General features: G+C 38.7%; 1 protein-coding gene across 17 annotated transcripts in view; it reads left to right on the top strand.

The window, feature by feature from the left end:
* Window positions 1-16,075, top strand: part of RNF180 (ring finger protein 180) — a 297,228-nt gene that overhangs the window by 50,589 nt on the left and 230,564 nt on the right. For 16 of the 17 annotated variants that reach the window (XR_008704945.1, XM_055555005.1, XM_055555000.1 and 13 more), the window contains exon 2: window positions 12,624-12,758. Coding sequence is in view for 14 of the 17 variants with exons in the window: in XM_055555005.1 (XP_055410980.1) it covers window positions 12,624-12,758 (135 nt within the window). In the remaining 3 variants the exon portion in view is untranslated. Of the gene's footprint in view, window positions 1-12,623; window positions 12,759-16,075 lie in introns of those variants that run through there. The other variant, XM_055555012.1, reaches the window with a different exon arrangement.

Genomic DNA, 16,075 nt, shown 5'->3' with positions numbered 1-16,075 from the left:
AAGCATTTCCTCTAAAGTCAGGAACAAGACAAGGGTGCCCACTTTCACCATTACTATTCAACATAGTTTTGGAAGTTTTGGCCACAGCAATCAGAGCAGAAAAAGAAATAAAAGGAATCCAAATTGGAAAAGAAGAAGTAAAGCTCTCACTGTTTGCAGATGACATGATCCTCTACATAGAAAACCCTAAAGACTCCACCAGAAAATTACTAGAACTAATCAATGACTATAGTAAAGTTGCAGGATATAAAATCAACACCCAGAAATCCCTTGCATTCCTATACACTAATAATGAGAAAACAGAAAGAGAAATTAAGGAAACAATTCCATTCACCATTGCAACGGAAAGAATAAAATACTTAGGAATATATCTACCTAAAGAAACTAAAGACCTATATATAGAAAACTATAAAACACTGGTGAAAGAAATCAAAGAGGACACTAATAGATGGAGAAATATACCATGTTCATGGATTGGAAGAATCAATATAGTGAAAATGAGTATACTACCCAAAGCAATCTATAGATTCAATGCAATCCCTATCAAGCTACCAACAGCATTCTTCACAGAGCTAGAACAAATAATTTCACAATTTGTATGGAAATACAAAAAACCTCGAATAGCCAAAGCGATCTTGAGAAAGAAGAATGGAACTGCAGGAATCAACCTACCTGACTTCAGGCTCTACTACAAAGCCACAGTTATCTGGACAGTATGGTACTGGCACAAAGACAGAAATATAGATCAATGGAACAAAATAGAAAGCCCAGAGATAAATCCACGCACATATGGACACCTTATCTTTGACAAAGGAGGCAAGACTATACAATGGATTAAAGACAATCTCTTTAACAAGTGGTGCTGGGAACTCTGGTCAACCACTTGTAAAAGAATGAAACTAGAACACTTTCTAACACCATACACAAAAATAAACTCAAAATGGATTAAAGATCTAAACGTAAGACCAGAAACTATAAAACTCCTAGAGGAGAACATAGGCAAAACACTCTCTGACATACATCACAGCAGGATCCTCTATGACCCACCTCCCAGAATATTGGAAATAAAAGCAAAAATAAACAAATGGGACCTAATTAACCTTAAAAGCTTCTGCACATCAAAGGAAACTATTAGCAAGGTGAAAAGACAGCCTTCAGAATGGGAGAAGATAATAGCAAATGAAGCAACTGACAAACAACTAATCTCGAGAATATACAAGCAACTCCTACAGCTCAACTCCAGAAAAGTAAATGACCCAATCAAAAAATGGGCCAAAGAACTAAATAGACATTTCTCCAAAGAAGACATACAGATGGCTAACAAACACACGAAAAGATGCTCAACATCACTCATTATCAGAGAAATGCAAATCAAAACCACTATGAGGTACCATTTCACACCAGTCAGAATGGCTGCGATCCAAAAGTCTACAAGTAATAAATGCTGGAGAGGGTGTGGAGAAAAGGGAACCCTCTTACACTGTTGGTGGGAATGCAAACTAGTACAGCCACTATGGAGAACAGTGTGGAGATTCCTTAAAAAACTGGAAATAGAACTGCCTTATGATCCAGCAATCCCACTGCTGGGCATACACACCAAGGAAACCAGAAGGGAAAGAGACACGTGTACCCCAATGTTCATCGCAGCACTGTTTATAATAGCCAGGACATGGAAGCAACCTAGATGTCCATCAGCAGACGAATGGATAAGAAAGCTCTGGTACATATACACAATGGAGTATTACTCAGCCATTAAAAAGAATACATTTGCATCAGTTCCAATGAGGTGGATGAAACTGGAGCCTATTATACAGAGTGAAGTAAGCCAGAAAGAAAAACACCAGTACAGTATACTAACGCATATATATGTAATTTAGAAAGATGGTAACAATAACCCTGTGTACGAGACAGCAAAAGAGACACTGATGTATAGAACAGTCTTATGGACTCAGAGAGAGAGGGAGAGGGTGGGAAGATTTGGGAGAATGGCATTGAAACATGTAAAATATCATGTATGAAACGAGTTGCCAGTCCAGGTTCGATGCACGATACTGGATGCTTGGGGCTGGTGCACTGGGACGACCCAGAGGGATGGAATGGGGAGGGAGGAGGGAGGAGGGTTCAGGATGGGGAACACATGTATACCTGTGGCGGATTCATTTTGATATTTGGCAAAACTAATACAATTATGTAAAGTTTAAAAATAAAATAAAAATTAAAAAAAAAAAAAAGGCAAAAAAAAAAAAAAAATACCATGATGCTGGGAGGGATTGGAGGCAGGAGGAGAAGGGGATGACAGAGGATGAGATGGCTGGATGGCGTCACTGACTCGATGGACATAAGTTTGAGTGAACTCCGGGAATTGGTGATGCACAGGGAGGCCTGGCGTGCTGTGATTCACGGGGTCACAAAGAGTTGGACACGACTGAGTGACTGAACTGAACTGATAATTGCTAAGGTTTTCAGTAAGCCTCCTTTTAGCTGGTTAATGAAATTTCCTTCTATTTATGGAGTGCTAAGTATTTGTGTCTTTTTATCGTATCTAAATGTTGAACTTTATTGAAGGTTTTATTTTCTGTCTTTCAAGATAATTATGTGTTTTTTTCTTTTAATCTTATAGTTTGTAAAATATATTGAGTAGGTTTTGGGTTTTTTTTTAAATTATCCTTGAATTCCTGAAAATAATCTCATTTGGCCAAAATGTATTGTTCTTTTAAATCATTAATGGATTCTATGGCTAAAAATTTAAGATTTTATCATGTATTCATAGATTGATATTTAATTTTCTTATATTTTCTTTATCTAGTTTCATATCTCCTTGTCTAGTTAATGTGTCAAAGTTATGTTTCATTTGCAGAGGTCAGCTTCCTTTTATGTTTTCTGGATCCCACAATTACATGTTACAAAGAGTATCCATTTCTTAAAGAACTAGTAAAATTTGCCAATTATATCATTTTTGCCTGGACCCACCTATTTTTATGAGTTTTGGAGAAGATATTCGAGGTCTGTTCAATTTTTAAAGTTTTGTTTGGGTCTTAGGTTTACAACTTGTTAGTCTCTCAGTCATGTCCGATTCTTTGAGACCCCTGCCAGACTCCACTGTCCATGGAATTCTCCAGGCAAGAATACAGAGTGGCTAGCCATTCCTCTCTCCAGGGCATCTTCCCAACCCAGAGATTGAACCTGGGTGTCTTCCACTCAGGTGGAGGAGGACTCTACCATCTGAGCCACCAATGAAGCCCAAAATTTTGTTGGTTTATTCTTATTTTCTAATTTTAGATAAATTTTAATAATTTAGAGTTTTGTCCACTTCATCTCAATTTTAAATCCACGAATAAGGAGAAGAAGGTAAGCAAACTTTAGGGACCCAGAAGTGTAGAATTTGATCTGTGCCACTGGCTGATGTTTTACCATAAATAAGTGGTAATAGCCAGATGAAGGAATGAAATGCCCTTGTGTAGGTTATAATTCCAGTAGTTGACTTTATAGAAATTTTCCACCAAATTTGTTGTAAACATGTTTCTCCAGGGTGACTGAACTATCCTTCTTAGATATTTTACAAGATATTGATGGAAAATAAGATTTACATCGACAACATTTTGAGAACAGCTGTTTTGCATCAAGCACTAGTTCTCAAAATGTGGTCCACACTCCCTGGTGGAGCACAGAGAGTCAGGCAAACTATTCTTGGTAATACTAAGGTGTTATTTACCTTTTTAAATTCTGTTAACATTTTCATGAATCATGAGAAAGCAATAGTGAGTAAAACTGCTTCTGCTTTAGCAGAATCAAGGCAGTGGCGGCAAACAGCATTAAGAGCCACTGTAATCGTCACTGCCGTACACGTGCAGTGTGTGTGTTTAAACTGTTTATTGAAGCAATAACTAGTATTGACATTATTAAAGCTTCATTTTTCAATATCGACTTCCCTGGTAGCTCAGCTGGCAAAGAATCCGCTTACAATGCGGGAGACCCCGGTTCAATTCCTGGTCAGGAAGATCTGCTGGAAAAGGGATAGGCTACCCACTCCAGTTTTCCTGGGCTTCCCTGGTGGCTCAGATCGTAATGAATCTGCCTGTAACCTGGGAGACCTAGGTTCGATCCCTGGGATGGGAAGATCACCTGGAGAAGGGAAAGGCTACCCAATCCAGTATTCTGGGCTGGAGAATTCCATGGACTTTATAGTCCACAGGGTTGCAAAGAGTCAGGCACGACTGAGTGACTTTCACTACAATGATGACAAACAGTATTAATAGTCATTTTATTCTTCGCTGCCGTACACGTGTAGTTAAAAATCTGCCTATTGAAGCAGTAACTAGTGCTGATTTTATTAAATCTTTATTTTTCAATACATGTATTTCTAATAGTTCATGTGAAAAAAGTGGGAAGAATGCATAAAGCACATCTGTAGTACACTGAATGCTGATGGTGGGCAGTGTTGAAGAAAAGCCAGTGTTCCGTAGTTTCATTTGAGAGCTGAACTCTCCACCTTTCCATGGCGTACCATTTTTACTCATATGATTGACAAACTATGGTTTTTCAGACCTGGATGTTTGGCAGTATTTGTTGCAAGTGATAAAATTTGACTTTTAAACAAAAATTAGCACTTTGAAAAACTTGTATCCACTGTGATGAGCTTAACTACTGTCCAGTAATTAAAGAACTTTGCTCATGTTGGTAATGGTCATTGTGAGACATTCATATGTATTCAGGAGTTAAGTTCATTTTCATGTTATGTTTCCCAAGGTCACTTCTCTGTTTGCTTTGATAGTTCTCTAGTTGCTGCCCCCAGGCCCTCAAAGTGTTAAAGCCATGTGGTATATGCTGCTCAAAATTGCTTAGACCCCAACAGAAAATGGGGGCTTCCCAGGTGGCTCAGTGGTAACGAGTCCACATGCCACTGCAGGAGATGCGGAAGACTCAGGTTTGATCCCTGGGTTTGAAAGATCCCTTGGAGGAGAAAATGGCAACCCACTCTGGTGTTCTTGCCTGGGAAATTCTATGGATAGAGGAGTCTGGCAGGCTACTGTCCATAGGGTCGCAGAGAGTCAGGCACGACTGAGCACACACACTTGCAGACAGAAAATAGTTTTCAGTTCTTTACTTATACAGATCCCTCTTTTGTAGAACCCATACCAGTGTCTAGAGAGCTAGACAGGGATGGATTTGAGCTAGCAGTCAACAACCAGGCTGTATTCAAATCAGCCCAAAGACTAGCATTCTGTTAATAGGTTCATTAACCATGTTTGACCTCTTCTTTCAGCATAAATTCTCTGAAAGAAATCACCTCAGCTGTCCTATAAATATATCACCATTGGGTAGCCTCCAGTTCTTCTTTCAAGTTTAGATCTATATAAACACAGCTTTATTTCTTCCCTTGGTCTCCTAACATCTCTTGCTAAAGGACTTCTGTTTGGGTTGCCATATTAGTTATCCAGGCATACTTAATACTTGGTATTAAAAAAAGAATTTTTATAAGCTGATGGCGCTCATGCACCATTGCAGCTGTGAAGAGAGACCCTACGTCCAAGGTAAGAGAAACCCAAGTAAGACAGTAGGCACTGAGAGAAGGGATCGGAGGGCAGACAGACTGAAACTACAATCACAGACAACTAGCCAGTCTGATCACATGGACTACAGCCTTGTCTAACTCATTGAAACTAAGCCATGACATGTGGGGCCACCCAAGACGGCCAGGTCATGCTGGAGAGGTTTGACAGAATGTGGTCCATTGGAGAAGGGAATAGCAAACCACTTCAGTATTCTTGCTTTGAGAATCCCATGAACAGTATGAAAAGGCAAAAAGAAGGACACTGAAAGATGAACTCCCCATGTCGGTAGGTGCCTAATATGCTACTGGAGATCAGTGGAGAAATAACTTCAGAAAGAATGAAGGGATGGAGGCAAAGCAAAAACAACACCCAGTTGTGAATGGGACTAGTCATGGAAGCAGGGTTCGATGCTGTAAAGAGCAATATTGCATAGGAACCTGGAATGTTAGGTCCACGAATCAAGGCAAATTGGAAGTGGTCAAACAGGAGATGATAAGAGTGAACATTGACATTCTAGGAATCAGTGAACTAAGATGGACTGAAATGGGTGAATTTAACTCAGATGACCATTATGTCTACTACTGTGGGCAGGAATCCCTTAGAAGAAATGCAGTAGCCATCATAGTCAACAAAAGAGTCTGAAATGCAGTACTTGGATGCAATCTCAAAAATGACAGAATGATCTCTGTTCATTTCCAAGGCAAACCATTCAGTATCACAGTAATCCAAGTCTATGCCCCGACTGGTAACATTGAAGAAGCTGAAGTTGAACAGTTCTATAAAGAACTACAAGACCTTCTAGAACTAACACCCAAAAAAGATGTCCTTTTCATTAGAGGGGACTGGAATGCAAATATAGGATGTCAAGAAACACCTGGAGTAACAGGCAAATTTGGCCTTGGAGTACAGAATGAAGCAGGGCAAAGGTTAATAGAGTTCTGCCAAGAGAACACACTGGTCATAGCAAACACCCTCTTCCAACAACACAAGAGAAGACTCTACACGTGGACATCACCAGATGGTCGACACCAAAATCAGATTGATTATATTCTTTGCAGCCAAAGATGGACAAGCTCTATACAGTCAGCAAAAACAAGACTGTGAGCTGTCTGTGGCTCAGATCATGAACTCCTTATTGCCAAATTCAGACTGAAATTGAAGAAAGTGGAGAAAACCACTAGACCATTCAGGTATGACCTAAATCAGATCCCTTATGACTATACAGTGGAAGTGAGAAATAGATTTAAGGGACTAGATCTGATATACAGAGTGCCTGATGAACTGTGGGTGGAGGTTAGTGACATTGTATAGGAGACAGGAATCAAGACCATCCCCAAGAAAAAGAAATGCAAAAAAGCGAAATGGCTGTCTGGGGAGGCCTTAGAAAAAGCTGTGAAAAGAAGGGATGCAAAGGAGAAAAGGAAGGATATACCCATTTGAATGCAGAGTTCCAAAGAATAGCAAGGAGAGATAAGAAAGTCTTCCTCAGTGATCAATGCAAAGAAATAGAGGAAAACAATAGAATGGGAAAGACTAGAGATCTCTTCAAGAAAATTAGAGATACCAAGGGAATATTTCATGCAAAGATGGGCTCAATAAAGGACAGAAATAGTATGGACCTAACAGAAGCAGAAGATATTAAGGAGAGGTGACAAAAATACACAGAAGAATTATACGAAAAAGATCTTCACATCCCAGATAATCATGATGGTATGATCACTCATCTAGAGCCAGATATCCTGGAATGTGAAGTCAAGTGGGCCTTAGGAAGCATCACTATAAACAAAGCTAGTGGAGGTAGTGGATTACCAATTGAGCTATTTCAAATCCTGAAAGATGATGCTGTGAATATGCTGCACTCAATATGCCAGCAAATTTGGAAAACTCAGCAGTGGCCACAGGACTGGAAAAGGGCAGTTTTCATTCCAGTCCCAAAGAAAGGCAATGCCAAAGAATGCTCACACTACCGCACAATTGTACTCATCTCACACGCTAGTAAAGTAATGCTTAAAATTCTCCAAGGCAGGCTTCAGCAATATCTGAATCATGAACTTCCAGATGTTCCAGCTGGTTTTAGAAAAGTCAGAGGAACCAGAGATCAAATTGCCAACATCCGCTGGATCATCGAAAAAGCAAGAGAGTTCCAGAAGAACATCTACTTTTGCTTTATTGACTACCCCAAAGCATTTGACTGTGTAGATCACAATAAACTGTGGAAAATTCTGAAAGAGATGGGAATACCAGACCACCTGACCTGCCTCTTGAGAAACCTGTATGCAGGTCAGAAAGCAACAGTTAGAACTGGACATGAAACAACATACTAGTTCCATATAGGAAAAGGAGTATGTCAAGGCTGTATATTGTCACCCTGCTTATTTAACTTATATTCAGAGTACATCATGAGAGACTCTGGGCTGGAGGAAGCACAGCTGGAATCAAGATTGCTGGGAGAAATATCAATAACCTCAGATATGTAGATGACAGCACCCTTATGGCAGAAACCAAAGAAGAACTAAAGAGCCTCTTTTGAAAGTGAAAGAGGAGAGTGAAAAAGTTGGCTTAAAACTCAACATTCAAACTAAGATCATGGCATCTGGTCCCATCACTTCATGGGAAATAGATATGTAAACAGTGGCTGGCTTTATTTTTCTGGGCTCCAAAATCACTGCATTTGGTGACTTCAGCCATGAAATTAAAAGACACTTACTCCTTGGAAGGAAAGTTATGACCAGTCTAGACAGCATATTAAGAAGCAGAGACATTACTTTGCCAACAAAGGTTCGTCTAGTCAAGGCTATGGCTTTTCCAGTGGTCATGTATGGATGTGAAAGTTGGACTATAAAGAAAGCTGAGCGCTGAAGAATTGATGCTTTTGAACTGTCATGTTGGAGAAGACCCTTGAGAGTCCCTTGGACTGCAAGGAGATCCAACCAGTCCATCCTAAAGGAGATCAGTCCTGGGTGTTCATTGGAAGGACTGATGCTAAAGCTGAAACTCCAATATTTTGGCCACCTGATGCGAAGAGCTGACTCATTTGAAAAGACCCTGATGCTGGGAAGGATTGAGGGCAGGAGGAGAAGGGGACGATAGAGAATGAGATGGTTGGATGGCATGACTGACTCAATGGACATGGGTTTGGGTGAACTCTGGGAGTTGGTGATGGACAGGGAGGCCTGGCGTGCTGTGATTCATGGCGTCGCAAAGAGTTGGACACGACTGAGTGACTGAACTGAGGTGCCAAGACTTGTTGATTTGATTTCAGTGAACACTTGTGACTGTGATTTTTGGTGCCAGGTACAGTATTTGATTGTAAAATGCAGGTTTGAATAGAATATGGTGCTTTTTAGGATATCACCATTAATTAATAAGACACATACACACGTAAGTGTACTACAACTTGACTAGTACTGCTGTTGAGGCATGTGCAGCATTGCCTGGAAACACAGAAGAGGGAGGAATTGTTTTCTGGGGAGTGTCTGTAAAAAAAATTTTGAGCTCAGCCTTAAATGATAGAAAGTATTTCTTAAAGTCAGAGGAAAAAGAAGTGATTTACAAGAAGAGAGAATAGCAAATTTGAAAGTGGGACAGCAGAAAAAGGTATTTTTAGAAACTGCACAAAGATCTGCATAGTGGTTGTATAGAGTGTTCATGGAGGGGACACCAAGACTTGAGAGCTAGTTTGGAGTTGGGTTTTAAAGGATTTAAAGGGACTTTTTGTTTTTTAAAGAGGAAAGACTAAATGATCTTTTTATTCTTTTTAGAAAATATTGCAAAATTATGGTATGAAGAGGCAATCAAAAATTATGCCACTAAAAATATAGGGGAAAGATATAGAAGATTATACACATATGTCAGGACAGTTAAATTGGTAAAAAAATGTTATGAGTTTTTAAAATTTTGAGCTTTTAATGTCCATGGTAAAAGTTTCTTTTCAACTCTTTGAAATAAGTGTAGGTTCAGTTGTGAATTATGAATTACAGATTCACAGAGAAATCCTGTATACCCTTCAAACAGTCTACTTTATTCAGATTTTAACAGTTGCACACACTTGTGATTGTGTATATTTAGTTATATGCAGTCTTATCACATGTGTGGATTCATATGAGCAAACCACAATCAGATACATAACAGCTCCATCACAGGAATCCTTTGTGCTGCCTAATGAACCTTTTTTGACATCTTAAGAAGCTTAGGCTGTTTGTTTTTTTAATTAAAGTATAGTTGCTTTTTGGCTGGTCAGGTGGCACTAGTGGTAAAGAACCTTCCTGCCAGTGCAGGAGACTAAGAGACGTGGGTTCGATCTCTTGTGTTGAGAAGATCCCCTAGAGGGAGGGCATGGCAACCTACTCCAGTATTCTTGCCAAGAGAATCCCATGAACAGAGGAACCTGGCAGGCTACAGTCCATAGGGTCACAAAGAGTTGGACTTAATGTTTGTTTCATGTGTACAACATAGCGATTCAGTATTTTTACAGATTATACTTATTTAAAGTTATAACCATATAATGGCTATTTTTATCTGTGCTGTACAATGTATCCTTGTAGCTTGTATATATACTATGCATAGTGGTACCTCTTACTCCCATAGTCCTGTCTTTCCCCTTTTCCTTCTCCCCACTGGTAACTACTGAATTTGTTCTCTATATCTGTTAATCTGTTTTTCTTTTGTTATATACATTGATTTGTTTTATTTTTTAGATTCTACAGGTAAATGATAGCATAGGGTATTTGCCTTTCTCTGTCAAATACTTATTCCACTGAGGTTAATACTCTGAAGGTCTGTTCATGTTGTTGCAAATAGAGCTTAGACTGTATTGTGTCCCCCCGAGTGTGATCTTCAGATCCCCTGTAGTAGAATCACCTAGTATGCTTGTTAAATACACAGAGTCCTACCTTAGAAACATTGAATTAGATTTCCTGGGACTGTGACCTACATTTAAATAAACTCCCTAGGTGCTTCTAAAGTGCTTCTTATACTATACTTATCAGGATATGACTCTGAGGTGATATTCAAAAAGTAAAAAGAAACGTGAAATATTTTTACAGTATATTTTTAACAGCATATTAAAATTTTGATTTCAACATGAAATAAATATGAACATTATTAAGATATTTAACATTCCTTTTTTTCTACATGGTATTCAAAATCCCGTGTATGTTTTACACTTACTGTGCATGTCAGTTTAGATTAGCCACATTTCGAGTGCTTAATAACACGTCTAACAAGTGGCTACCATACAGGGTAGACAGAGCAAACAGCCAGCACAAAGGCCCTAAGGAAGATTCATGTAGAGGTAGCATTTGACATTCAGAAGTTGAAATTATTGGTCTAGAGCTTTGGAAAAAAAAATCAAACTAGATATATAGATTTAAAAATCATTGCCATAAAAGAGTTGTCACACAGTATAATTCTCAGATTTTCAGTGAAAACTTATTAGAATCACCAATAGGGCTTTTTCTAATTGCATGATCTCGCTGCAAGAGGGTGTGGAACCGCCTGGAGGAAGGGGAGAAATGGGGAGGTGTGGATGGATCTCAGGGAGAGGGAGAGCATAGGCAGGTATGGAGTTTCTCCTTTGTTGATTCTGATACAGCCTCTCCCTACAAGCCCCACTCCTGGTTGGGAACTACTGGTGGTTTAAAGGGAGTTGAGTATAGATGCCAAGAAGACTATTGAGAGATGCATGGAGTGCGAGTGAAGCTAAGTAAAGGAGGAGGAGGAAGAGGTCAGGGTATTTGCAAATTCAGATGTTACTGATGATCATTGAGGACGGACTTTAAATGGAGTGTTCATCTGGGCCAAGGTGGGTTCTGAAGATGCCAGTGAAGACTGAACTGCTGCCTAGCATCTGAAGGTCAGAGCTAGATTGGCTTCAAGAGTGGCATGCTGTGCCCTTCCAGGCAGAGTTCCTCAAATCCTTCCTTTAAATTTGGCTAAAATCTGTCTATATTCCCTCTCTTGTCCTTTCAGCTGTTATTAGTACATTTTAGTTAATTGTTTGTGTATTAACACAGCCTGTCCTCATCCTGGCCACATTAGAGGATCACCTGGGGAACTTTTTAATAAAATGTACCTGTTTCTAACTCCCTCCCCATCTCAGAAAAAGTCAAAATTGTTAGGAGTGGAACTTGGCCTGGACATCATTATTTTTTAAAACTTAAGTGATTCTAATGAGCCAGGGTTGAAAGCTGTTGATGTAGAAAGCATAGTAAGGGCTGTGACAGAAAATAAGTTTTGCTTGTCATTGTGCCTCCAGAGTTTGACTCATTGTATGGCATATGGTTGGTTAGCTCTCAGTAAATGTTTGTTAAATAAATGAAATACTAAAGAGCTAGCAAATGAGGAAGTGTAGCCAGGGAACTAGGCAGGCCCTAGTGTACAGCTTAATAAATGAACAGTTCCTTTTTTAATGATGATTAGTTACCAGGCAGATTCTTAAATACACTGCAATTTGGAATCCTTATTAGTGTGAAACTTTCCTCAAAGTCATCTAAATCTCAGTACTGACATAAAATCTCAGGTATAAAAATAGGCTAAAAAATGTTAGGGTTATTATCTAAGTCTTTTTGTTTGATTGCACATACCACAAGATGTAATATTGTTGTACTGAATACAGTATACAAGAAAAATTATTGCATTTAGGATACAGGATTTTTCCCATTAATTTGAAGCAATTACTTCCAGTTTTCACAGAAATAACTATAACTCAGTAAATCCCATTATATTTAAAATTTAATAAACATCCTATTTATAAGAATAAAATTCTTTGTTACGACCCTTTTAACTGCAGTAACTTTAATTAACTCTTTGGCAGTTGCCTTTTACAACTTCTAGTGAAGACAGATGGAAAGAAATAAAATGTTTTGCAAAAGTAAGCTGGTAGTCACTAACATACTGCATGATTATCATGGATATAGTTTATAGAGCACCCATAGTCTAATAGTAGTAGGTACCTCAATAAATGATAATTCTTTCTGGTACACATGTAGCTAATGCTGTTCAAAGGGTTTAGAAAATCAGGTTTAATCTAACATGGTTTAACATTCTAAAAATGCATTAATTTTTCCACAGATGAAGAGAAGCAAAGAATTGGTAACTAAAAATCATAATCAAGAAGACATAAGTATTCTTCGTTGTTGGAAATGTAGAAAATGTATAGCAAGTTCTGGTTGTTTCATGGAATATCTTGAGAATCAAGTGACTAAGGTGAGTACTGCTAACTGTACCATCTTCAAATGATTTCCTAGTATAGGAATGCTGGGGACACATCTACACATGCACCCATATCCCTTCCATACCTGACGGCTTTTACCTTATTTTACCTTATCCACTGAAAACAACTCAGGGTGGCATTCAAAAGGCATCCAACCTTCCACAGTTACCATCATTTTACCTCCAGCTGCTAACAATAATGTGACCTTAAAGTTTTTTTTTTTAATATAAATTTATTTATTTTAATTGGAGGTTGATTACTTTACAATATTGTATTGATTTTGCCATACATCAACATGAATCCACCACAGGTATACACGTGTTCCCCATCCCGATCTCCCCCTCCCTCCACCCTCCCTGTACCATCCCTCTGGGTTGTCCCAGTGCACCAGCCCCAAGCAACCAGTATCATGCATCGAACTTGGACTGGCTATTCATTTCATATATGATGTTATACATGTTTCAATGCCATTCTCCCAAATCATCCCACCCTCTCCCTCTCCCACAGAGTCCAAAAGACTGTTCTATACATCTGTGTCTCTTTTGCTGTCTCGCATACAGGGTTATCGTTGCCATCTTTCTAAATTCCATATATATGTGTTAGTATACTGTATTGGTGTTTTCTTTCTGGCTTACTTCACTCTGTATAATAGGCTCCAGTTTCATCCACCTCATTAGAACTGATTCAAATGTATTCTTTTTAATGGTTGAGTAATACTCCATTGTGTATATGTACCACAGCTTTCTTATCCATTCATCTGCTGATGGACATCTAGGTTGCTTCCATGTCCTGGCTATTATAAACAGTGCTGCGATGAACATTGGGGTACATGTGTCTCTTTCAATTCTGGTTTCCTCAGTGTGTATGCCCAGCAGTGGGATTGCTGGTCATAAGGCAGTTCTATTTCCAGTTTTTTAAGGAATCTCCACACTGTTCTCCATAGTGGCTGTACTAGTTTGCATTCCCACCAACAGTGTAAAAGGGCTCCCTTTTCTCCACACCCTCTCCAGCATTTATTACTTGTAGACTTTGGATCTCAGCTATTCTGACTTGCGTGAAGTGGTACCTCATTGTGGTTTTGATTTGCATTTCTCTGATAATGAGTGATGTTGAGCATCTTTTCATGTGTTTGTTAGCCATGTGTGTGTCTTCTTTGGAGAAATGTCTATTTAGTTCTTTGGCCCATTTTTTGATTGGGTCATTTATTTTTCTGGAGTTGAGCTGTAGGAGTTGCTTGTATATTCTCGAGATTAGTTGTTTGTCAGTTGCTTCATTTGCTATTATTTTCTCCCATTCTGAAGGCTGTCTTTTCACCTTGCTTATAGTTTCCTTTGTTGTGCAGAAGCTTTTAAGTTTAATTAGGTCCCATTTGTTTATTTTTTCTTTTATTTCCAATATTCTGGGAGGTGGGTCATAGAGGATCCTCCTGTGCTGTATGTCGGAGAGTGTTTTGCCTATGTTCTCCTCTAGGAGTTTTAGTTTCTGGTCTTACATTTAGATCTTTAATCCATTTTGAGTTTATTTTTGTGTATGATGTTAGAAAGTGTTCTAGTTTCATTCTTTTACAAGTGGTTGACCAGTTTTCCCAGCACCACTTGTTAAAGAGATCATCTTTAATCCATTGTATATTCTTGCCTCCTCTGTCAAAGATAAGGTGTCCATAGGTGCATGGATTTATCTCTGGACTTTCTATTTTGTTCCATTGATCGATATTTCCGTCTTTATCCCACTACCATACTGTCTTGATGACTGTGGCTTTGTAGTAGAGCCTGAAGTCAGGCAGGTTGATTCCTGCAGCTCCATTCTTCTTTCTCAAGATTGCTTTGGCTATTCGAGATTTTTTCTATTTCCATACAAATTGTGAAGTTATTTGTTCTAGCTCTGTGAAAAATACCATTGGTAGCTTGATAGGGATTGCATTGAATCTATAGATTGCTTTGGGTAGTATACTCATTTTCACTATATTGATTCTTCCAATCCATGAACGTGGTATATTTCTCCATCTATTAGTGTCCTCTTTGATTTCTTTCACCAGTGTTTTATAGTTTTCTATATATAGGTCTTTAGTTTCTTTAGGTAGATATATTCCTAAGTATTTTATTCTTTTCGTTGCAGTGGTGAATGGAATTGTTTCCTTAATTTCTCTTTCTGTTTTCTCATTATCAGTGTATAGGAATGCAAGGGATTTCTGGGTGTTGATTTTATATCCTGCAATTTTACTATAGTCATTGATTAGTTCTAGTAATTTTCTGGTGGAGTCTTTAGGGTTTTCTATGTAGAGGATCATGTCATCTGCAAACAGTGAGTTTTACTTCTTCTTTTCCAATTTTGATTCCTTTTATTTCTTTTTCTGCTCCGATTGCTGTGGCCAAAGCTTCCAAAACTATGTTGAATAGTAATGGTGAAAGTGGGCACCCTTGTCTTGTTCCTGACTTTAGGGGAAATGCTTTCAATTTTTCACCCTTTAGGATAATGTTTGCTGTGGGTTTGTCATATATAGCTTTTATTATGTTGAGGAATGTTCCTGACCTTAAAGTTTTAAGTGCAGTATCACAGACCTAAGTTGAAGATAATAGTCCATGTTTTTGTTTTGTTTTGTTTTTTATCCCTACTGTGAGTGAACCTTAGTGATCACCACACAATTAAATTTAAAAAAAAGTAGAAAATGTTTTTATATGTATATAATATACATATATTATACATATATTGTTGTTGATTTTGTTGTCATTTAGTCACTCAGTCATGTCTGACTCTTTTGCATCCCCTTGGACTGTAGACTGCCTGGCTTTTTTGTCCATGGGATTTCCCAGTCAAGAATACTGAAGTGGGTTACCATTTCCTTCTCCAGGGAATCTTTTCCACCCAGGGACGGAAGTTGTGTCTCTGTGTCTTCTGCTTTGGCAAGTGGATTCTTTACCACTGCGCCACCTGTGAAGCCCCAATATATATTAGACATATATTGTGAGTACACCTGTATGTTTATATAGGTGTATATATTATACAGTCAAAGGAGAAGACTCTTGAGAGTCCCTTGGACTGCAAGGAGATCCAACCAGTCAGTCGTAAAGGAAATCAGTCCTGAATATTCACTGGAAGGACTGATGCTGAAGCTGAAACTCCAATACTTTGGCCACCTGATGCAAAGAACTTACTCATCGAAAAAGATCCTGATGCTGGGCAAGATTGAAGGCAGGAAGAAAAGGGGACAACAGAGGATGATATGATTGGATAGCATCACCAACTAGATGGACATGAGTTTGAGCAAGCTCTGGGAGTTGGTGATGGACAGGAAAGCCTGGCGTGCTGCAGT

The sequence above is a fragment of the Bubalus kerabau genome, chromosome 18 (assembly GCF_029407905.1).
Source record: "Bubalus kerabau isolate K-KA32 ecotype Philippines breed swamp buffalo chromosome 18, PCC_UOA_SB_1v2, whole genome shotgun sequence".
Classification (NCBI taxonomy): domain Eukaryota; kingdom Metazoa; phylum Chordata; class Mammalia; order Artiodactyla; family Bovidae; genus Bubalus; species Bubalus kerabau.
This window is presented reverse-complemented; position numbering and strand designations above follow the sequence as displayed.